Raw genomic sequence first — 24,519 nt, forward strand, 5'->3', positions numbered from 1 at the left:
GATATCCTCCATTGTAAGAATTTAGAATAGATGCCTCATGTCCCCCATAAATAAATCATATTCATCCTGAATATATTCTTTCATTGTTGCTGTTTTTTCTTTGAAATTCGTTCATCTCCCTTCTGCTGATCTAATGATCCTACACCTTAAGACTATTCTCTCCCATAAAAACATCCCCAAAGACCCTAGCTTTTAGTAACCTTCTTCTCTCATTATAATTACAGTTTATACCACAAAATAAACGGCTACACTATATCTTCTACTAGGCTGCTATGGTCCTCATAGGTAACAGTGCTCTCAACTAGATGGTAAGTTTATTATGATGTATATTGCAGAGTGGCAGAATCTGCCATCCCCTAATATGTCACTTTGGAAGAATTATCTTGAGCTAAGGCACGTGAAAAACAGCAGGTACAAGAAGAGTGCTCTGACTTCCCCTTTTCCTCCTGAAAGCAGGAATAAAACTCTCATGTGAAAGATGCTCTCCCTACACCAGGAAGAAAAAAAACATTCTTATCACCAGAGACAAGGAGTAGAGGCTGAGAGAAATCTGTACAAACAGACCTTGTTAAAAGAACTCATCTTCTTTACCTCCCCACATATTTTAGTTACACTTCCACAGCTGCCTCTCTTTGTTCAACCAAGTATAAAAACATTTAGGTTTCACCACTTCTTTGGGTCTTCACTTCCTTATGAAAGCTCCCATGTCACATAAATCCTGCATTAAATAAATGGGTATCCTTTCATCCTGTTAATCTGCCTTATGTCAATTTAATTTTAAGGCCCAACCAAAGACACTACGAGGGCAGAGCTAAACTTTTATTTCCCCTACAATATTCTTAAGTTTTACCCACAGCATTTTAGGAATTAACAGAAGCTTATTAATGGACTGAGTCCTAGGATATTATTTCAGCTTTTCTGGTAATCCAAGAATACTTGTATAATAATGATTGTATCCTCAAGAACAAAGAGAAAATGGCATGCTAAGATCAGGAAACTCCCTTGAAAACTCAATTTCTTAAGTTACCTATCAGACTTACACCTTGCAAGAGTAGCCAAACATTGAAAATATAATACATATAATACTGATAAAAAAGATATCAGTAACTCCTATAAAAATATCACATGATCTGATGCATTGATATTAAAAAAAAAAACCAAAAAACTAAAACACTAACATACTTTGGGAAGGCAGAAAGGCTCCAATGGCATTAAAGACATTACTAAAGTTCATACAGTCATGCAATATGTAACATCTAGTGTTACAAGCCATAGGTGACACATCTGGTTTCTTGATCATAAGTATCAGTACCCCCATGAGCTATCTGTATTCAAAGTCAAGGTAAGAACCTTTACACTAACATGGGGTAGATTTAATCTACTGCTTAGAATCCCTACTTGCTGCACAACAATTTCAATAGGTTGATAAGTGTGGGAGAATGATTGGTATTACTATTCCAAAGCATTTGCCATAAGCTGGGCTAAAGTAAACAGGCTAAAGTAAAAAGGAAAAATTCTGAAACATGAGAGAATATTATCAAAATATTAGACATAGTTATAGACTACTGGGAAATTAAGTATTCAGAAATGGCATAGTCAGGAGTATCATTCCCAAGCCCGAGAAGCTCCTATTACACATCAGTCTTTTCAATCATATAAAGATGGCAACTGTCAATGTATTGCTATAAACATGACTAATAATAGCAAATTTTCACACAAGGCATTATTAATATCAACTTTAATTTAGGTTGGCTTAAATTTTTAATGAGAAACTTACCTTACAGAACTTGACTTCTGCCTCTAAATGATGAATGTATTGAGACTGGTCACTGATGATGGGAACAAAATTGTGTAGGGCAGGCATATCAGTTTCCTCATATTCTGATGATTTCTAAGGCAAAAATAAAAACAAATGAAGCATGTTTGGATTTAGCAAAGAATCATTTAATACCATCTCCATACTCAATTTAGCACTGATGTCATATAAACATAGTATAAACATAGACTAGGGAGATTGCTTCAAGATGGCAGAGTAGAAGGACGTGCACTCACTCCCTCTTGCAAGAGCACCGGAATCACAACAACTGCTGAAAAATCATCCACAGGAAGACACTGGAACTCACCAAAAAAGATACTCCACATCCAAAGACAAAGGAGAAGCTGCAATGAGACAGTAGGAGGGACGCAATCACAATAATACCAAATCCCATAACCGTGGGGTGGGGGACTCACAAACGGGAGAACACTTATACCACAGAAGTCCATCCACTGGAGTGAAGGTTCTGAGCCCCACGTCAGGCTTCCCAACCTGGGGTTCCAGCAACGGGAGGAGGAATTCCCAGAGATCCAGACTTTCAAGGCTAGCAGGATTTGACTGCAGGACTTCGACAGGACTGGGGGAAACAGAGAATACACTCTTGGAAGGCACACACAAAGTAGTGTGCATCAGAACCCAGGGGTAGGAGCAGTGACCCCACAGGAGACTGAACCAGACCTACCTGCTAGTGTTGGAGGGTCTCCTGCAGAGGCAGGGGGTGGCTGTGGCTCACTGAAGGGACAAGGACACTGGCAGCAGAAGTTCTGGGAAGTACTCCTTGGCATGAGCCCTCTCGGAGTCTGCCATTAGCCCCACCAAAGAGCCTGTAGCCCCCACTGCTGGGTCGCCTCAGGCCAAACAACCAACAGGGAGGGAACTCAGACCCACCCATGAGCAGACAAGAGGATTAAAGTTTTACTGAGCTCTGCCCACCAGAGCAACACCCAGTTCCACCCACCACCAGTCCCTCCCATCAGGAAGCCTGCACAAGCCTCTTAGATAGACTTATCCACCAGAGGGCAGACAGCAGAAGCAAGAAGAACTACAATCCTGCAGCCTGTGGAATGAAAACCTCATTCACAGATAGACAAAATGAAAAGGCAGAGGACTATGTACCAGATGAAGGAAGAAGATAAAACCCCAGAAAAACAACTAAACGAAGTGGAAATAGGCAACCTTCCAGAAAAAGAATTCAGAATAATCATAGTGAAGGTGATCCAGGACATCAGAAAAAGAATGGAGGCAAAGATCAAGAAGATGCAAGAAATGTTTAACAAAGACCTATAAGAATTAAAGGACAGGGCTTCCCTGGTGGCGCAGTGGTTGAGAGTCCGCCTGCCGATGCAGGGGACATGGGTTCGTGCCCCGGTCCGGGAATATCCCACATGCCGCGGAGCGGCTGGGCCCGTGAGCCATGGCCGCTGAGCCTGCGCGTCCGGAGCCTGTGCTCCGCAACGGGAGAGGCCACAACACTGAGAGGCCTGCGTACAAAAAAAAAAAAAAAAAAAAAAAAGAATTAAAGGACAAACATCTAGAAGAATTAAACAACAAAAAACAGAGATGAATAATACAATAACTGAAATGAAAAACACACTAGAAGGAATCAATTGAAGGAAAACTGAGACAGAAGAACAGATAAGTGACCTGGAAGACAATGATGGAATTCACTGCCACTGAACAGAATAAAGAAAAAAAAATAAAAAGAAATGAAGACAGCCTAAGAGACCCCTGGGACAACATTAAATGCACCAACATTCGCATTATAGGGGTTCCAGAGGAGAAGAGAGAGAGAAAGGACCCGAGAAAATATATGAAGAGATTATAGTGGAAAACTTCCCTAACATGGAAAAGGAAACACCCAGGTCCCGCAAGCGCAGAGTCCCAGGCAGGATAAACCAAAGGAGAAACACACTGAGACACACAGTAATCAAATTGACAAAAATTAAAGACAAAGAAAAATTATTAAAAGCAAAAAGGGAAAAACAAATAACATACAAGGGGAGCTTCCCTGGTGGCACAGTGGTTAAGAATCTGCCTGCCAATTCAGGGGACATGGGTTCAAGCCCTGGTCTAGGCAGATCCAACATGCTGTGGAGCAGCTAAGCCCATGCGCCACAACTACTGAGCTGGCACTCTAGAGCCCTCAAGCCACAACTACTGAGCCCTCATGCTACAAATACTGAAGCCCACATGCCTAGAGCCTGTGCTCTGCAAGAAGAGAAGCCACCACAAGGAGAAGCCCGCACACAGTGAAGAGTAGTCCCCGCAGACCACAACTAGAGAAAACCCGCATGCAGCAATGAAGACCCAATGCAGCCAAAAAAACCAAAAAAAAAAAAACCACACAAGGGAACTCCCATAAGGTTAACAGCTGATTTCTCAACAGAAACTCTACAAGCCAGAAAGGAGTGGCAAGATATACTTAAAGTGATTAAAGGGAAGAAACTACAACCAAGATTATTCTACCTAGCAAGGATCTCACTCAGGAGAAGAAAAGGACCTATTAAGAAAATGGTAATAGGAACATACATATCAATAATTACCTTAAATGTGAGTGGATTAAATGCTCCAACCAAAGACACAGATTGATTGAATGGATACAAAAACAAGACTAGTATATATGCTGTCTACAAGAGACGCACTTCAGACCTAGGGACACATAGAGACTGAAAGTGAGGGGATGGAAAAAGATATTCCATGCAAATGGAAATCAAAAGAAAGCTGGAGTAGCAACACTTGTATCAGATCAAAAGACTTTAAAATGAAGAATGTTACAAGAGACAAGAAAGGACACTACATAATGATCAAGGGATCAATCCAAGAAGAAGATATAGCAATTATAAATATATATGCACCCAACATAGAAGCACCTCAATACATAAGCAAATGCTAATGGCTATAAAAGAGGTAATTGACAGTAACACACTAATATTGGGGGACTTTAACATCACACATACACCAATGGACAAATAATCCAGACAAAAAATTAATAAGGAAACATAAGCTTTAAATGACACAATAGACCAGTTAGATTTAATTGATATTTATAGGACATTCCATCCAAAAACAACAGTATACACTTTCTTCTCAAGTGCATATGGAATATTGTCCAGGATAGATCACATCTTGGGTCACAAATCAAGCCTTGGTAAATTTAAGAAAATTGAAATCATATCAAGCATCTTTTCCTACCACAACACTATGAGATTAGAAATAAATTACAGGGAAAAAACATAAAAAACACAAACATATGGAGGCTAAACCATATGTTACTAAATAACCAAGAGATCACTGAAGAAATCAAAAAGGAAGTTAAAAAACACCTACAGATATATGACAATGAAAACACGATGATCCAAAACAGATGGGATGCAGCAGAAGCAGTTCTAAGAGGGAAGTTTATAGCAATACAATCCTACCTCAAGAAACAAGAAAAATCTCAAATAAACAATCTAACCTTACACCTAAAGGAACTAGAGAAAGAAGAACAAACAAAACCCAAAGTTAGTAGAAGGAAAGAAATCATAAATATCAGAGCAGAAATAGAAACAAAGAAAACAATAGCAAAGATCAATAAAACTAATAGCTGGTTCTTTGAGAAGATGAACAAAATTGATAACCCTTTAGCCAGACTCATCAAGAAAAAGAGGGAGAAGACTCAAATCAATAAAATTAGAAACGAAAAAGGAGAAGTTACAACAGACACTGCAGAAATACAAAGCATCATCAAAGACTAGTACAAGCAAAAGTATGCTAATAAAATGGACAACCTGGAAGAAATGGACAAATTCTTAGAAAAGCACAAACTTCTGAGACTGAACCAGAAGAAACAGAAAATATGAACAGACCAATCACAAGTAATGAAATTGAAACTGTGATTTAAAATCTTCCAACAAACAAAAGTCCAGGACCAGATGGCTTCACAGGTAAATACTATCATACATTTAGAGAAGAGCTAACACCTGTCCTTCTCAAACTCCTCCAGAAAACTGCAGAGGAAGGAACACTCCCAAACTCATTCTACAAGGCCACCATCACTCTGATACCAAAACCAGACAAAGATACTACAAAAAAAGAAAATTACAGACCAATATCACTGATGAACATAGATGCAAATATCCTCAACAAAATACTAGCAAACAGAATCCAACAACACATTAAAAGGATCATACACGGTGATCAAGTGGGATTTATCCATGGATGCAAGGATTCTTCAATATACTCAAATCAATGTGATATACCATATTAACAAACTGAAGAATAAAAACCATATGATCATCTCAATAGATGCAGAAAAAGCTTAAGACAAAATTCAACACCCATTACGATAAAAACTCTCCAGAAAATGGGCATAGAGGGAAACTACCTCAACATAATAAAAGCCATATATGACAAACCCACAGTAAACATCATTCTTGATGGTGAAAAACTGAAAGCATGTCCTCTACGATCAGGAACAAGACAAGGATGTCCACTCTTGCCACTATTATTCAAGATAGTTTTGGAACTCCTAGCCATGGCAATCAGAGGAAAAAAAGAAATAAAAGGAATACAAATTGGAAAAGAAGAAGTAAAACTGTCAGTGTTTGCAGAGGACATGATACTGTACATAGATAATCCTAAAAATACCACCAGAAAACTACTAGAGCTAATCAGTGAATTTGGTAAAGTTGCAGGGTACAAAATTAATGCACAGATCTCTTGCATTTCTACACACTAACAATGAAAGATCAGAAAGAGAAATTAAGGAAACAATCGCATTCACCATTGCAACAAAAGGAAAATACCTAGGAATAAACCTACCTAAGGAGACAAAAGACCTGTATGCAGAAAACTATAAGACACTGATGAAAGAAATTAAAGATGATACAAACAGATGGAGAGATATACCATGTTCTTGGATTGGAAGAATCAACATTGTGACAATGACTGTACTACCCAAAGCAGTCTACAGAGTCAATGCAATCCTTATCAAATTAGCAATGGCAATTTTTACAGAACTAGAACAAAAAATCTTAAAATTTGTATGGAGACACAGAAGACCCCAAATAGCCAAAGCAATCTTGAGGGGAAAAAAACGTAGCTGGAGGAATCAGACTCCCTGACTTCAGACTACACTACAAAGCTACAGTAATCAAGACAATATGGTACTGGCACAAAAACAGAAATATAGATCAATGGAACAGGATAGAAAGCCCAGAGAGAAACCCATGCACCTATGGTCACCTAATCTCTGGCAAAGGAAGCAAGGATATACAATGGAGAAAAGACAGTCTCTTCAATAAGTGGTGCTGGGAAAACTGGACAGCTACATGTAAAAGAATGAAATTAGAACACTCCCTAACACCATACACAAAAATAAACTCAAAATGTATTAAAGACCTAAATGTAAGACCGGACACTATAAAACTCTTAGAGGAAAACATAGGAAGAACACTCTTTGACATAAATCATAGCAAGATCTTTTTTGACCCACCTCCTAGAGTAATGGAAATAAAAACAAAAATAAACAAATGGGACCTAATGAAACTTAAAAGCTTTTGTGCAGCAAAGGAAACTATAAACAAGACGAATAGACAACCCTCAGAATGGGAGAAAATATTTGCAAACAAATCAACGGACAAAGGATTAATCACCAAAATATATAAACAGCTCATGCAGTTCAATATTACAAAAACAAACAACCCAATCAAAATATGGTCAGAAGACCTAAATAGACATTCCTTCAAAGAAGATATACAGCATGCCAAGAGGCACATGAAAAGCTACTCAACATCACTACTTATTAGAGAAATGCAAATCAAAACTGCAATGAGGTATCACGTCACACCAGTTAGAATGGGCATCATCATAAAATCTACAAACAACAAATGCTGGAGAGGCTGTGGAGAAAAGGGAACCTTCTTGCACTGTTGGTGGGAATGTAAATTGATACAGCCACTATGGAGAACAGTAAGGAGGTTCCTTAAAAAACTAAAAATAGAATTACCATATGGCCCAGCAATCCTACTACTGGGCGTATACCCAGAGAAACCCATAATTCAAAAAGACACACACACCCCAACGTTCATTGTAGCACTATTTACAATAGCCAGGTCATGGAAGCAACCTAAATGCCCATCGACAGACAAATGGATAAAGAAGATGTGGTACATATATACAATGGAATATTAGCCTTATAATGGAATGAAATTGGGTCATTTGTAGAGACGTGGATGGACCTAGAGACTGTCATACAGAGTGAAGTAAGTCAGAAAGAGAAAAACAAATATCGTATAATAAAACATATATGTGGAATCTAGAAAAATGGTACAGATGAACCGGTTTGCAAGGCAGAAATAGAGACACAGATGTAGAGAACAAACTTATGGACACCAATGGGGGAAAAGGGGGTGATGAATTTGGAAACTGGGACAGTCATATATACACTAATATGTATAAAATAGATAACTAATAAGAATCTGCTGTATAAAAAATAATTTACAAAAACATAGACTAGATCACAATGTGGCTAATAGTATTTATTTCTTCACCTATAAATTCCACAAATAGATAAGAATGAGGGATATGAATATCATTTTTTAAAGATGGACAGTGAAGGTGGTTGTAAAAAGCATATGGCAAATGGCAAAATGCTGGAGTAGTATAATTGGCTGGGATGAACTGCCTATTTGAGCCATCTGAAAATGTGATATCCTATTCAGTAATTCTGAGATAAAGGGACAGCTCTTCAAGAAACCACCATAGAAGAGGACTGCTAGCTAAAATTGCAGAACAAGCTGCCTGAAGGAGGGATTCTTTAGACAAATGTGCCAAATGTGTGTCAGTAAGGTAAAATTCTATCTACTAAGGAGTACGTTAGCAAAACCTGATTTTTTATTTTTGACCCTAGTACTCAAGGTAATTTGAGACTCTGCTGTTCTGGAGCCTCCAAGACTAGAGTGCCAAAGCAGATACGTACAAAACTGAGATACGCTGCACTGAGGACTCAATGAAGAGACGTCATAAAAAGTGTTAATTCTCTTTACTTCTGCAGCAGTCCTGGAATTGATTTTTTAATGTACATCTTACCTTATCCTAAAATGATTGTAAAATGGTTTATAAATCATACATCATACGATGATATTATTTAAAGAAAAGAGGAAGAGAGGAAAGGGAAAATGAGGTTCAACCAGTTAGATGAACCCAGAGGAAAGCTTGAGATGAGACACACAATCATTTTGTTTTTCAATCCAGCAGAAATTCCTATAAATGATGAAATACCAGCTCCCATGGCAGAATAATTCAGTAGAGCTTTGCTTCTGGGAATATTTAATAAATTTAAAAACCAAAGAGACTTTAATTAAATGAATTATCTGTGTTAAGTAGAAAGGAACTAATTATAATAATTAATATTAATAGAAAGGGGTTCGGTACATAGGCAAATATGAATTATTATTATGTGTATATAGGGGATAGTAAATGTGAAAATTAAAAACAAGCTTATGTCATATGGAAAATCTCCATATGAAATAACTTGTATATACTTTGAAGGGTTTATTATAATCTGGATGTCCACATTTTAAAATAACAAGTAATAATGTTTAGACATTTTCTATCTCAACACTGCCTCAGTTTCACTATCAATACAGCCACATATTTTTCATATGTCATATTGGCTATGAAACTGCATTCTAAAGGGTAACATCTTCAAAAGCTACTTATTATGGTTATGGCTTATAATCATCACATGTAGGTCATATACATTTAGAGTCTAAGTTCCATTCTTTCACATAGCTCCAATACAAATAGACCTGCATATTGGTATATACAACTGATGATTTTGATGAGAGTCTTCTTGCCTATTTGAAGTCAATAAGTTTTGTAATATCACTGCTCAGTTTTACCTTTAAAATGCTAATAAGCATGTCTAAGCATTCAACAGATATAGCAACTTAATCTACTAGACTTAAAAGTACTCCATCCATGTGTGCTTAAGAGCATTCTAGAAACTAGGTGTCAACAGTAATAAATTCACTGAATGAAGTATTTTTTTAAAATTATAATTTATACCTATAAATATTGAATAGGAGTATGTAGTACATTTCTCTAAAGTGGGAATTAAACATGAAAGTATGTGTCAGGCTGGAATGAAGTGTTAATATAAGGGTACTTTTATGACATTTCAGCTGTGAGTAAAGGAAACTGACGTGTCTCCAAGTTTCCAGCATGTAGCCTTGGTATCCAACTGTCACAGATATTGAAAATGCAAGGTGGTTAGGGAGGGTGGGAGGGAGGGAGACACAAGAGGGAAGAGATATGGGAACATATGTATATGTATAACTGATTCACTTTGTTGTAGAGCAGGAACTAACACACCATTGTAAAGCAATTATACCCCAATAAAGATGTTAAAAAAAAAATGCAAGGTGGTTATTGTTGCTATGACATTGTATATTTGTGTCATATTTCATAGGTTTCTAAAGAATTTTAAATATATGATCTTATCTTATTATTACAAAAACCCTGTGAGAAAGTACATAATAGACCCTAGATAGACCTAAAGCCTAGATTATTATTTTGACCATTTAAACCTGGCCAAATCCTTCCCTCACATATACCCTTTCCCCCACAGTACCCTTCCTTCACAGTACCCTTCCCTCACACCCACCCTGTCCTCACAGCTATCTCAGGCTTTGTATCACATTGCTTCAGTCAGAAATAATACACTCCGTCAAAGCAACAGCAATAGAAAACAGCTTCAGAAGAAGCAGAGTACAGCTTCTCGTATCACACAATTTTATAACCATATATTTTAAAATTTAGAATAAGATTACATAAAAGAGTAAAACAAAGGACTGCTAGAATTAAACAGTAAATTCTAAAAATAATAAAATATAGATATGCCCCTCTAAAAAAGCAATGGTTAATCTTTTCCATATATTGTTTCTTTTTTATATTTGCTAACAGTTGCAAAGTAAATTCTCCAAACTATTTCCTCACTCACATTTTTCAAGTAAAAAATAAATTAAAAAATCAGAATTCTCTCTGCCATGGAAGTCTCTCTTCTTCAGCCAAAATAATCAGAGGGAAAATAATTTCTTTTAACGTTTTACACTATTAGCAGGCCCTGCTCAGAATCTGTTTACAATATGTACTACTAAAATGACACAGTAAAATTAAAACATAGTTAGAAAAATAATGCTTTTGTCAGGTTGCAAAAGCTGATACTTACCAAAGGGGACAATTTTCGTCTTCTTGGAGATACCTCACTTTCCTTAGTTGCTTGTTGGCATAGCAAAGCTTTGAGTTGATTAACTATGGAGCAAAAGCGATGGGTTTATTCACCTTATTTTAGATCCATGGTTTATTATCACCCATCTATCCATCCATCGATCTAACAAATATTGTTTAAATATGTATTATGCACCACAAAATGTTCTACTGACTGGGGACACAAAGACAAACAAGAAAACCTCTACCACTTAAGAGCTAAGAATCTTGCTTGTGAGCAAGAGGGATATAACTAACAGATATAAAACTATATAATAAGTTCTAGGTAGACCTAGAGCTATGCATAGTGCTATGAAGAGGAAGCACATAATTGTTTTCACAGAGAAGACAATACGGTGAAGGATAAACAGGAGATTACTGAGCAGAAAAGGGTGAGAAAAAATCCAGTTAGAATGCGTGGCTCATGCAAAGCACAGAAGCACGGCCATAGGTTGGTATGATTAGACCATGGCTTGAAAGATGGACAGTTGAAAGGAAAACAGAAAAATGAGGCTAAAGAGGCAGCTTGGATTCATCATAAGGAAATACTGCTACGACATCCTACAGGCATTGCGAAGTCAAAGAAAAAAAAATAAGCAAGGGAATTAGATTAGCTGATTTGTGTTTCTCGACTAAAATCCTAGCAGTAAAGGATAGACTGGAGTCATTACTGTACAGAGTTTAAAGAATTCACTGTGTGTCATTCAGGTCAGGACTGATGTTCACACTCACCAGCATGGCTGTGTTGCAGTTCATGCCAGGCATTCCCAGCATCCTCATTTCCTACACTGGTACTAAAAGAAGGATCCATTACGTCTTCTCCAATAGTGACATCACCTTCTCTCAGGGCACATTTCAATTGGTGAATGCTTCTACTGGCACGTTCTGTAACAACATGATGAAAATCAGGGCCAGTGAAATCTGGGCGACCAAAGGTACACTGACTCAAGAAGACAATTTCTAAAGGAAAAGCAATCATTTCTGATTTCATGGGGAAAAAAGCATAGTTTTGTTTCTAGCTTGCTGAGGAACATGCCAGAGGAAGTACGAGATTAAGTTCATGGGTTAGAAGTTAGACTTGATGATCTTTAAGGTCTCTGACACCTCAGTGATTGATATTCACTATATATAGCTCTATTGCTGAGGAGGACTGAATGGGAGAGCTTCTCCCCCCTCCACTCCTCCAAACAACAGCCTCACAGGGAAAGCACTATCCTAACCCCTCAATGCCTAAGACTCCCCTACCCCTTCTGGAGAGGGGTGGGTGGGCAAAACTGGCAAAAGGGACACCACCACACCAAGTTCCTGCCCAAGGAGGCCTCCTTGTCCCTGTAGGCCAGATGTCCCTCTAGCAGCAAGAGACATATGACTACCTGGCCTAGTTTTGATCAAGATTTGAACAGCTGACGCGCTTATAGCGGCAGCCTCTCTAGTATAGTCGTACTTACGTACTGCTGGCTGACTACATCTTACATGGAAATTCTTGGTTAGTGTACCTGACTACCCCTAGAATTGAAGCTTAAACTCACTAGCACATACTTAACATAAATAGTCTAAAATGAAGTATTTTAAGGTATATTATTCTAGTAGTTCATCTCTAAAAATAGCCCCCAAAGGACCCAGCCTCACATCCTTGCCCTCTCCCAGGTTGAAACTCAGTGGGCCTGTAACCTGCACTAACCAAGAGAATGCAATGGAAGGCACACCACGCCAGACCAGTCACATCTTTAAAACATCTGGTAGCTTCTGCTTCTACCTTCTCGGAACTCTGGTTTTTGTAAACCCCAAGCCAAACAAAGTAGGAAGTCTGGCTACCTTGCTGGAGAGATTGTGAAGAGGCCATGTGGAAAGGAAAGCCCCTGAGACCACCACAGGGAGAAGGAGAGAAGCCCAGCCCCACTAATAACCCGGTGGTCTCCTGATGACTCCAGCGCCAGAGGCCATCCACCTACAATGGCATGAAAGAGACCCGAAAACTGCCCAGCTTGAGTCCAATTAACCCACAGATCTGTGAGAGATACTACAAATGCTTTTCTTTGTTGCTTTCTGCCATCAAGCTTTAGAGTGTCTTGTTAAGCAGCAATAGATAACTGAAATAATAATTCTGTGAAATATTTACCCAAAAACATCTTCAGCAAAGGATCGAAGTCTTACATTAATAACAGAACTATACTAATATAGTAATATTATACTGTACTATATGTTAATACTATACTATAATAATATACTAATGACACTGGTGATGACATTACTAATAATTCTACCCCATTTTATGGATATTTTACATGTATGACAACTGGAGAACCAGGCAATCAATTGGTAATTTCATTAATTAAAGTCCAGTTACTTCTTCAGGTTTAAACTTGTTATTTCTGCTAATCTCTTATGATTAAATTCCCCAGTTCCAATCTAGAAAACATTAACTATAACAAAAAAATGTTCCTTGTACATTAGAGCTGAAACCCAGATTTCACTCATCATTTTCAAATTTTGACATCTGTATTTGAAAGTTATTTTTAATTCATAAATTTACCAAATATTTACATATATCTAACATAGAAATTTACGTTAGAAAAAGATGAATTCCTATGCAAGTTCATGTATAGCTATTATCTATTTCATATGGATTCTATCTAAATAATTCTTAAGATTTTCAGAGGAGATCTTTTTTTTGCGGTACGCGGGCCTCTCACTGCTGTGGCCTCTCCCGCTGCGGTGCACAAGCTCCGAACGCGGAGGCTCAGCGGCCATGGCTCACGGGCCCAGCCGCTCCGCGGCATATGGGATCTTCCCGGACCAGGGCATGAACCCGTGACCCCTGCATCGGCAGGCAGACTCTCAACCACTGCGCCACCAGGGAAGCCCAGAGGAGATCTTTTTCTAAGTAAAAACTTTCTCTAATTCAGAGCAACACATAACAATGATGCCAATGAAGTGAACACATAACAATGATGCCAATGAAGTTCTCTCTTTCTTCTGACCAAGGCCCTTCCTTGACAATTATATCTATTTCGTCTTGTGTACTCAGGAGAAAAAGCTCCTATTCCTTGTTACCTACATGGGAACCCTAAAAAAGCTATAAAACAGCTATCTTTTCATTACCAATCATGGATGGAAATATATTTATAAACATATATTCTACAGGACCTTGAAACATAGATTATACTTCCTCCAAGCTCATTAATTTAAGTTTGAAACCAGAAAAAAATAACCATAACTTAATAGAAAAAAAATATTCTCTATCTTACAAAATCTCTAATATAGGTTCTCTGCTTACAGCAACTCATTTTCTACCTTGATTAAACTAAAGAAAGCAGGTCTTTTAGGTCAGGGTTCAACAGTGAAATTCTACTACTAACTACACAAGAGACCCAGGGAATTTACCACTACAATTTTCTCCACGTCAATCCTGTTTCCACGCAGACCTTTCTCTGACTGGAATTTGGAATTGATAACTAACCAAGCCTGGTCTCCTTTTACTCCTCATGAGTTTAAAAAGTCCAGATAAGATGCATTCCTGGTTTTAGTAAAATGAGAAGCAGCAAAAATAGTTTTTCAATAACTCAGTATTTTCTAAAGAGACTTGTTAAAAAGGAAAATCAAAGTGTTACTTGATAAGCAATTTAGTTCACAGAACATTAGACTTAATGCACTGAGATCTATGAATAAAGCACTTATCCTTACTGCATCCATTAAAAGGAAAGAGAGGGTTTGAATTACACTATAAGTGTGCTCTGTGGAGCCATCAAATGACTTCATCTATAAGACAAAGGATAATTATTTATTTATACCTAATCTGACTAAAAGCTAATAAGTGATATTAGGAAAAGGAAAGGAAATCTGAAAAAAATTGTGTAGTTGTAAATCCTTATAGGTAGACTTCTTTCATTAGCTTACAATGATGGCAGAGCTTTATGAGCGCATTTAATCCCTTTCCTAATATTGTTTAATCTTTTAGAATTTTTAACATTCAAAGACCATGTGTTAAATTGCACTATGAAAATAGTATTATGTGAAATAGTAATATATTGAACTCAACAACCATCCCAAAGAAAAGTGATTACACAAGGTTAGGGGTTTTTTGCAACGAGTGACTTTAGTTGTTAGTATCAGAGATGAAGACAAGGAATTTCTAAGAACTGTGTCTTAAAACTAAAACTAAGGAGGTAAGTGATATTTTAAAGTCATTTCAATACTACATTTCTAAACATGCTACATGTTTTTCAAATATATACATACTAACATAATTATACACTGCAACAGACAAACAGAATTAATCCTGAGGAATAACAACACTCAGATCTTTCAAGACAGACAAAACCGCACTTCTCTTCAACTGGAGCCACTGCAACTGAAGGCCCCATAATCCTTATTAAGAACACTGTTCCCCAGATGCAGTTATCTGCTGCTTTCATATAAGGAAACCAGATTAGACAGGAGGTTCCAGTTATGGTTTCCTATCCCACTGTTAATGGGCACAGCTTTATCTGTCTATAAATGAGAGATGGAAAGAATACTCATTTCCTCTTCTCTCCTGAGAGGCCAGTAAGACATTTCACAATACATCCTGGTTTCTTCTCTCCAGCACCAACTATGGGCCGAATATAAACTTAATTACATTCTGCTAATTTTGGGGGGTTTTTGTTCTCCTTTCTCTAACGGCTTTAGGTGTAAGGTTAGGCTGTTTATTTGAGATTTTTCTTGTTTCTTGAGGTAGGATTGTATTGCTATAAACTTCCCTCTTAAAACTGCTTTTGCTGCATCCCATAGGTTTTGGGTTGGTTTGGGTTTTGTATTCATTGTCATTTGTTTCTAGGTATTTTTGATTTCCTCTTTGATTTCTTCTAGTAGCGTATTGTTTAGCCTCCATGTGTTTGTATTTTTTACAGTTTTTTTTTCCTGTAATTGATATCTAGTCTCATAGCGTTGTGGTTGCAAAAGATACTTGATATGATTTAAATTTTCTTAAATTTACCAAGGTTTAATTTGTGACCCAAGATATGATCTATCCTGGAGAATGTTCCATGAGCACTTGAGAAGAAAGTACATTCTGTTGTTTTGGATGGAATGTCCTATAAACTACCAATGGCATTTTTCACAGAAGTAGAACAAAAAATTTCACAATTTGTACGGAAACATGAAAGACCCCGAAGAGCCAGAGCAATCTTGAGAAAGAAACACAGAGCTGGAGGAATCAGGCTCCCTGACTTCAGACTATGCTACAAAGCTACAGTAATCAAGACAGTATGGTACTGGCACAAAAACAGAAATATAGATCAACGGAACAGGATAGAAAGCCCAGAGATAAACCCACACACATATAGTCACCTTATTTTTGATAAAGGAGGCAAGAATATACAATGGAGAAAAGACAACCTCTCCAATAAGTGGTGTTGGGCAAACTGGACAGCTACATGTAAAAGAATGAAATTAGAACACTCCCTAACACCGTATACAAAAATAAACTCAAAATGGATTAAAGACCTAAACGCAAGGCCAGACACTATAAAACTCTTAGAGGAAAACATAGGCAGAACACTCTATGACTTAAATCACAGCAAGATCCTTTTTGACCCACCTCCTAGAGAAATGGAAATAAAAATAAACAAATGGGACCTAATGAAACCTAAAAACTTTTGCACAGCAAAGGAAACCATAAACAAGACAAAAAGACAACCCCCAGAATGGGGGAAAATATTTGTAAATGAAGCAACTGACAAAGGATTAATCTCCAAAATATGCAAGCAGCTCATGCAGCTCAATATCAAAAAAACAACCCATCCAAAAATGGGCAGAAGACCTAAATAGGCATTTCTCCAAAGAAGATATACAGATCGCCAACAAACACATGAAAGGATGCTCAACATCACTAGTCGTTAGAGAAATGTAAATCAAAACTACAATGAGGTATCACCTCACACTGGTCAGAATGGCCATCATCAAAAAATTTACAAACAATAAATGCTGGAGAGGGTGTGGAGAAAAGGGAACCCTCTTGCACTGTTGGTGGGAATGTTAATTGATACAGCCAGTATGGAGAACAGTATGGATGTTCCTTAAAAAACTATAAATAGAACTACCATACGACCCAGCAATCTCACTACTGGGCATATACCCTGAGAAAACCATAATTCAAAAGGAGTCATGTATCACAATGTTCATTGCAGCTCTATTTACAATAGCCAGGACATGGAAGCAAACTAAGTGTCCATCAACAGATGAATGGATAAAGAAGATGTGGCACATATATACAATGGAATATTACTCAGCCACAAAAAGAAACGAAACTGAGTTATTTGTAGTGAGGTGGATGGACCTAGAATCTGTCATACAGAGTGAAGTAAGTCAGAAAGAGAAAAACAAATACTGTATGCTAACACATATATATGGAATCTAAAAAAAAAAAAAAGGTTCTGAAGAACCTAGGGGCAGGACAGGAATAAAGATGCAGATGTAGAGAATGGACTTGAGGACATGGGAGGGAGAAGGGTAAGCTGGGATGAAGTGAGAGAGTGACATGGACATATATACACTACCAAATGTAAAATAGATAGCTAGTGGGAAGCAGCCGCATAGCACAGGGAAATCAGCTCAGTGCTTTGTGACCACCTAGAGAGGTGGGATAGGGAGGGTGGGAGGGAGGCGATATGTGGATATATGTATAGCTGATTCACTTTGTTATAAAGCAGAAACTAACACACCATTGTAAAGCAATTATACTCCAATAAAGATGTTAAATAAAAGAGGCATGTTTTTTATAACAGAGCTGCATTAAAAAAAAAAAGAACATGTGGCACATATATACAATGGAATATTACTCAGACATAAAAAGGAACAAAATTGAACTATGTGTAGTGAGGTAGATGGACCTAGAGCATGCCATACAAAATGAAGTAAGTCAGAAAGAGAAAAACAAATACCATATGTTAACACATATATGTGGAATCTAAAAAAAAAAAAAAAAAAAGGTTCTGATGAACCTAGGGGCAGGACAGGAATAAAGACACAGACATAGAGAATGGACTTGACATGGGGAGTGGAAAGGGTAAGCTGGGGCAAAGTGAGAGAGTGGCATATATACACTACCAAATGTAAAATAGATAGCTAGTGGCAAGCAGCCGCATAGCACAGGGAGATCAGCTCGGTGCTTTGTGACCACCTAGGGGGGTGGGATAGGGAGGGTGGGAGGGAGACGCAAGAGGGAAGGGATATGGTCATATATGTATACGTATAGCTGATTCACTTTGTTATACAGCAGAAACTAACACAACAATGTAAAGCAATAATACTCTAATAAAGATGTTAGGGAAGAAAAAAAACAGTGGCCAAGGGAAAAAGAGAAGAGGGTTTTTAATTAGAAAAATATGGATTCAGGGGGTGGGTGTGTGGGCAAGATGGACAAAGAGGGTCAAAAGGTACAAATTTCCAGTTATAAAATAAACTATGTCCTGGGATATAATGTGCAGCATGGTGACTATCATTAATAATACTGTGTTGTACATGTGAAGGGTAAATCTCAAATGTTCTCATCACAAGAAAAGCAATAATTAAAAAATTAAACTTAATTAAGAATACAAACACAAATACAACCTCTGAGTCCTACAGGATCATATGAACATAAATGTAAGTAAATACTATTTCTGCTGGTCCACTATCCAAATATCAATCAATACAATGAGCACTGAAAAGGTTATTAAGCTGTTGACTGCCGAGAAATTTAAGTCTGTTTTATTCATTTTTGTAATCCAGTTGCTCTAGTTTCTAACTCCTAGCTCAACACTGAGCCTCTCTTCATCAAGATGCTTTTGAACAAAAGGGAAATATGTCCCTGTCTAGGAAGGATCATCACTTATATACATACTGTGCATTACTGATGTCTACATTCTCCATCTGTACAGGGAGATGTGAACAAGAATTATCCTGGTGACAGGGAGGCGGAACCACACCCAGTGAAGTGCTCAGCTGTCTCTGAGAAAACATGCAATGAACCATATCTCCCTAGGCCGAGCATGAGACGAGCCACAGTTCTTAAAGCACACTTAGACCAGGACAGACAAGCAGAAAAATGAAACCATGGCAAGATAAGAGACACATGTGTCTGTCCACACTTGACTGGGCCTCAGGTAGTTCAGAAGATTGTTGTCACTGTTTACTAGGGAACTGACAGGTAGTATGACCAAGATATAAACAGCATAATCCAAAATCAGAGAAAAAGAGCTTTGTAAATGGCAATTATAATAATGAAAGAGATTAAAAGTAGTGTGCAGAAACTACAAAATCTCAAAAAAATACTATCATAAGACTCTAAAAGCTGGAAAATGTGAAAATGGTTGGTGCCAGGAGTGAAAGATAATCCGAACAAGAATGTAAACATCTTAAGAGAGCAGTGTCTAGAAGATCATTAATGATAGATGGATGCTGGCAAATCAAGATTGACAACATGCATTATGAGGGATACACCTGGTATTTTTTTGGCACCAACTGAGAGGACTTATGCACCTGTCACTTTCCTGATAAAGAAGTAATCCTAGCCAGACTGGCAGAACTTAGGTAAAATTATCAGCCAATACAATCTGTACCCTTAATAGTAATTATTCTCATGTATGATTCTCACAAAGTAAATGTTATGAGCAATGCCTTGCTACTTCTAGATCATGGTTCTCAATCTTAGCACTATTGAAATTTGGACCTGATAATTCTTGACTGTAAGGTGATGTGTTGTGTTTGTATAGCAGCGTCCCTGGCCTCTACCCACTAGATGCCAGTAGACTCCTCCCTGCCAGTTGTGACAACCAAAACTGCCTCTGGACATTACCAGATGTTTCCTGGATGGAAAAAAAGTCACCCTGGTTGATAACTGCTGGTTTAGATTAATAAAACAAGATAGCCCCTGTTCAGTTTTAAGGAGAGACTTCCCACATTGCTACATTGTAACTACAGGCACCTCCTGATGAAAAGTGGTCAGGATAGTGAGCCATCCTGCCACTGTGGTAGGCAGTGCACAACCCATGGCAATCACTACCATGAGGCAGTTCTGATCCAGGTATCTGGAGTTGTTATATCTACTGTAATTAAAAACTTGAAATTCATATTTAGTTTCATTTTGTTTCCAGGCCTAATACATGAAGCAATAGTTGTACTCTAAGGCCATATTTCAGAGCTACTTTAGGTGATCATTCCTTTAAATATTCCAGTGGGCTTTGATGAAGCTCCCCCATAATCAAGGTTGCTTTAGCAAGTACACAAGCGCATGTCAAGGTACTTTCCCTACCTTTTGATCCTCAAAGGAGTATCACTAAGTGAAAAGGTGGAAAACCTTAGCAAAAACTGGTGAAATGATCAGAGTTTAAGTCTTTTAAAAATCCCAAGAGTTAATATAATTATTCTCAGTATCTCAAAAGCTTGAGAACAACTTCATCTCTTTTTTCTGTCCAAACATGGCCAACATGTGAAAATGCCCTTACAATCTCATAACACTGAACCACTGTTTTGGTTCTACATTATTTCAGGATGACTATTTACTTGTAAAACACCCTTTTGGGGCTGCTAAATCCTGTCTTTTGCCTATTTTACCTCATTATTAGTAGGGAAGAAAAAATGGAATTCTACTAGCTTTTTGCTATTCTGGTAGAAGAAATGGTCATAAAAGTTAAAACTACTAAAAGCTATATAAGTATATAAAACAAAAAAGGAATATATGTAATTTAAATTTTATCAGCAAAAAAGTAAACTCAAATGTTTACAAACTTCATTTGCATTACCAATCCTTATTTATTAATAGCCAATAGTTCCATTTCTTTAATTTTTAGAAAAGAGAGATATGTTTCAGTCTGCGCTAAAACACCAAAATAATTTTCTCATTTTATAATAAATGCTTCCAGAGCCTTTATTACGTTGTTGCCTCAATGAGGCTGATAGTTAAACACATAAGCAAACATTAGCTATAGAGAATATGTGTGTGTGCATAAATATATACTATATATGGCAAAGAATATTTTAAAATTTTAGAAAACATTTAAGAAAAGAAAAAAACAAAAAGAAGAAGAAATACAAGTTTGATGAGTAAAACTGAGAAAAAGAGGAACTTTTACTTAAGTAGTTATACACAGGTTTTCTTAAGTCTGCCAAAGGTCCTGATGATATCACTTCTGGTTAATTCAGTGACCAAATTATTGACTAGTAAGATTAACACTGCTTTCCACAGATGTGAGTCCTTCTGTGGAATGAAAAAAACACTTTGTATGAATTGGAAAGATGCTCTATATTTTACTTGTGTACAATTGGCCCATCAATTTTATCTTCAGTTTTATCAAACTAGATCAACTTACAAAGAAAAGGATCACTCCCCCCAATTTTATATTTTCTTCCCATATTCAACCTCTCACTTTCTATGAACCTAGTTCCTTACTCTCATTTGTATATGAAAGAAACAGAAGCATTATCATTCATGTGTTCCAATCCAGTGTTGATAGAAGGGACATTACAGATCCAGGGGTAGTGCCTGGAGGCGAACCAAGCTCTCATGTGTTTTGCTTGACCCACACAGTATAGGACAAAGGGAAAAGAATAAGAGAAAGTGAAGTGAAAAAAGAGGGAGGGAGCAAGAAAGTACCTGGAATGTTTTTAGAAAAAGCATAAAATGCCCAGTTTGGCCAGAGCCTCACCATTCCCTAGTGTCTTCCACTGACTCCACCACATATTTTGTCATCTGCTTGACTCCTAAAGGCAATAATTCTCCACCTAGTCCAAACTTTTCATATTCCAGATGAGGAAACAAGAATCCAAGAACAGTTTATTAACTTGCCTAAGGTAACATAGATGGTTATTAGAAAAGCAACAGTAAGAGTTGTAACTTGGATCCTAGTTCCACATTCTCTTCTTTGAATCTATCATACTCTTCCACAAATTCAATCTAGAGCCTAAAACACCAAAATGTTGAAAGAAAAAGGAGGAATCAGCATATAAAATGTATATAGAAAGTAAATGATGTATTCCTGTCTCGGTATAAGTTTGTTCCATTTCTTTATGCCCACCCAATCAAAGGTGGCCAGGAAGTTGAAGAATAGGTGAGTCATGTATACAGGTATAAAACTGTATCCATAGCTAACACTGCAGAAATAGACAAAACGTGATTCAGTTATTAAGGCTGGGACACTGAATTTCTAACAAGTTCTCTCCTTCTTTCTAACATCATATCCCTACATTCAAGTGTACAAAATTGAAAACAGCCTGAATTTCCTGTTATTCTGGTTTTCCTGACCCTTTCTTGGCTATAAATTAGTTTATTTTATACCTCATGACCTTGCACTATGATGTGTTGAATTTAAATTAGAGGAGGGGTACTTGCTATTCTGCCCAGTTATCAATATAATTCTGTGCGTCTTGAATTTTAGATGCCGAAAGAGTGAATGAACACCTAACCATATTGCCAGAAGACCTTCCAAGTCACTTCTGGTTCTAGATTAAACTCTGTGACTCCCAGGATACCTGGTATGCCCACTTTATACCACATTGAAAACTTTCAGATCATCTACTATGTAGGAATAATATTACAGATCTGTGGGGCAATGAAGTTTTCTAGTTTTTCTGCCAGATCTCTTACTTTGAAGAAGTCTTTCAACCACTCCAATTCTTACAGTGGGGGAATAGACAATCCAAAGCAGGAGTTATCCTTAGAGGGTGACTACATCTGAAAGGCGTCAGGGAAAGAATAAGAGGTGAGTGTAGAGCCTGCAGATGGGCTCTCTATTTCCATGGCTGCTCTAGGGTCATCAGACTCAAGGAGAGGCAAGAATTCCTCTTAAGTTTTAAAAGCAAGAAAGCAACATTGACTCTGCTTTTCACATCAGAACTTCAAATTCTTCATATACTATAATAGTACCAAAAATTGTGTTTAAAGAAATGAGGAAAAGCTATAAAAAAAATGAGAGACTATCATGGGAAAATTATAAAAGCATTTTGCATTTTAATATGCCCACTTCCTTGCTAAATACAACTGAAAGAATTAGTAATGATTACATGTACAGTTATTTAGAAACCAGAGGAATAACTTGTGAGGAAAGACCAAGAATACCTATTACCTCTTCTTTAAGCATGAACTAGACAAGCCATTTTGGGGAAGTAATGGTGGATAGACAAAACCCAAACAAAAGAACTTTAAATTGCATTTTATCTGCCTGCATAGTACCACAATTCTCAAGTTATTAGGCACAAAACGCTTAAAATAATGAAATTTCATATACAAAATAATGCCACCATACTGTGTTTATTCAGAAACACACATTTTGACGTTAAAGGGAATTATCCTATCTAAGAGTGGTAATTTATACGTGTGAAGTGAAGAACTTCTGATCGTGCTTCATTTCAATATTAGTTCTGTTTTGTTTCCTTCCATAAGCTATTATATAAACTAAATAAACCTGAAAATTAAAATGCTACTTAATAAACAATAAAATAAGTCCTGAAAACCCATGAAAAATTTCAAGTTTCATTTCTTGATTCATTGTTAAAACTATCACTAAAAATTAATAAAAAACAAACTAACTTTTTTCTCTGCTTTATTTGCTCTTGATTATAAATGTTTTCACTACTTTATATTGTTATAACAGTAAATTTTAAATTTATTTTAAAATGAATTATCTTTGAATAAAAACTCTTCACTATAATTACTGAAAGCAGTATCGTGGGTATTAAATATAGTACTATAACATTAGTTTGAAATTAACTACTGCATCAAGTCTAATATTAAATAGCCTCTAATACTTAAGTAAAGATTCAAATTAAGGTTAAAGGAGGAGAAGCACTAGGAGAAACATAATGGAAAACAAGATTTTTTTTACCGACCTCAAAAATTAAATGCCACTGGTATTATTGCACACAGTATTTTTCTTGCTTTCAAATGAAAAGTTACAAGTGGTTATTTCTGTATCTAACAGCTCTTGAAACCTCAGGAGGCTGATGAAGGTATTCATTCAGACCAATTATTTTATTCTTGCAGTTTGAATACTGAGAATGTTGACAGTTTGTAACACTGTTGACAGATGGAAACAATAAATAATAACCCTTTCAAAGTCTAGACTCACTAGAAGATAAATTTGCTAATCAAACAATAAATAATAGCCCTTTCAAAATCTAGACTCAGTAGAAGATAAATTTTCTAATCTCCTTGAAAAATCTTCACTTTGCTACAAGTACCAATTATAAATAGCAGCTAACATTTAATGAGTGCTTATGTGCCAAACACTGATCTTTACCCTTCTTTTTTATCATAGTAATCTGTAATTATTTTGTTTATCGTGCTTCACTGCATTAATCCAGAGGCTCCCTGAGGACAGTCACTTTGTCTAGTTCCTTACGGTATCCCCAGCATTTGGTATGTCTAACATATAGTAGGCACTAAATTAATAAATGAGTCAGTGCTTTAAATGCTTTAAATATTTTTTAAGCTGTTG

General features: G+C 36.9%; 1 protein-coding gene across 11 annotated transcripts in view; it reads right to left on the reverse strand.

Annotated features, from left to right (window-relative positions):
- SDCCAG8 (SHH signaling and ciliogenesis regulator SDCCAG8) overlaps nucleotides 1–24,519 on the reverse strand; it is a 262,314-nt gene that overhangs the window by 236,326 nt on the left and 1,469 nt on the right. For all 11 annotated transcript variants that reach the window (XM_033851855.2, XM_019920402.3, XM_033851860.2 and 8 more), the window contains exons 2-4: nucleotides 11,801–11,953; nucleotides 11,031–11,113; nucleotides 1,778–1,891 (exon numbers count right to left, since the gene is read on the reverse strand). In XM_033851855.2, coding sequence (XP_033707746.1) covers nucleotides 1,778–1,891; nucleotides 11,031–11,113; nucleotides 11,801–11,953 — 350 coding nt within the window. The remainder of the gene's footprint in view (nucleotides 1–1,777; nucleotides 1,892–11,030; nucleotides 11,114–11,800; nucleotides 11,954–24,519) is intronic.

This window comes from Tursiops truncatus, chromosome 1 (genome assembly GCF_011762595.2).
Source record: "Tursiops truncatus isolate mTurTru1 chromosome 1, mTurTru1.mat.Y, whole genome shotgun sequence".
NCBI lineage: Eukaryota > Metazoa > Chordata > Mammalia > Artiodactyla > Delphinidae > Tursiops > Tursiops truncatus.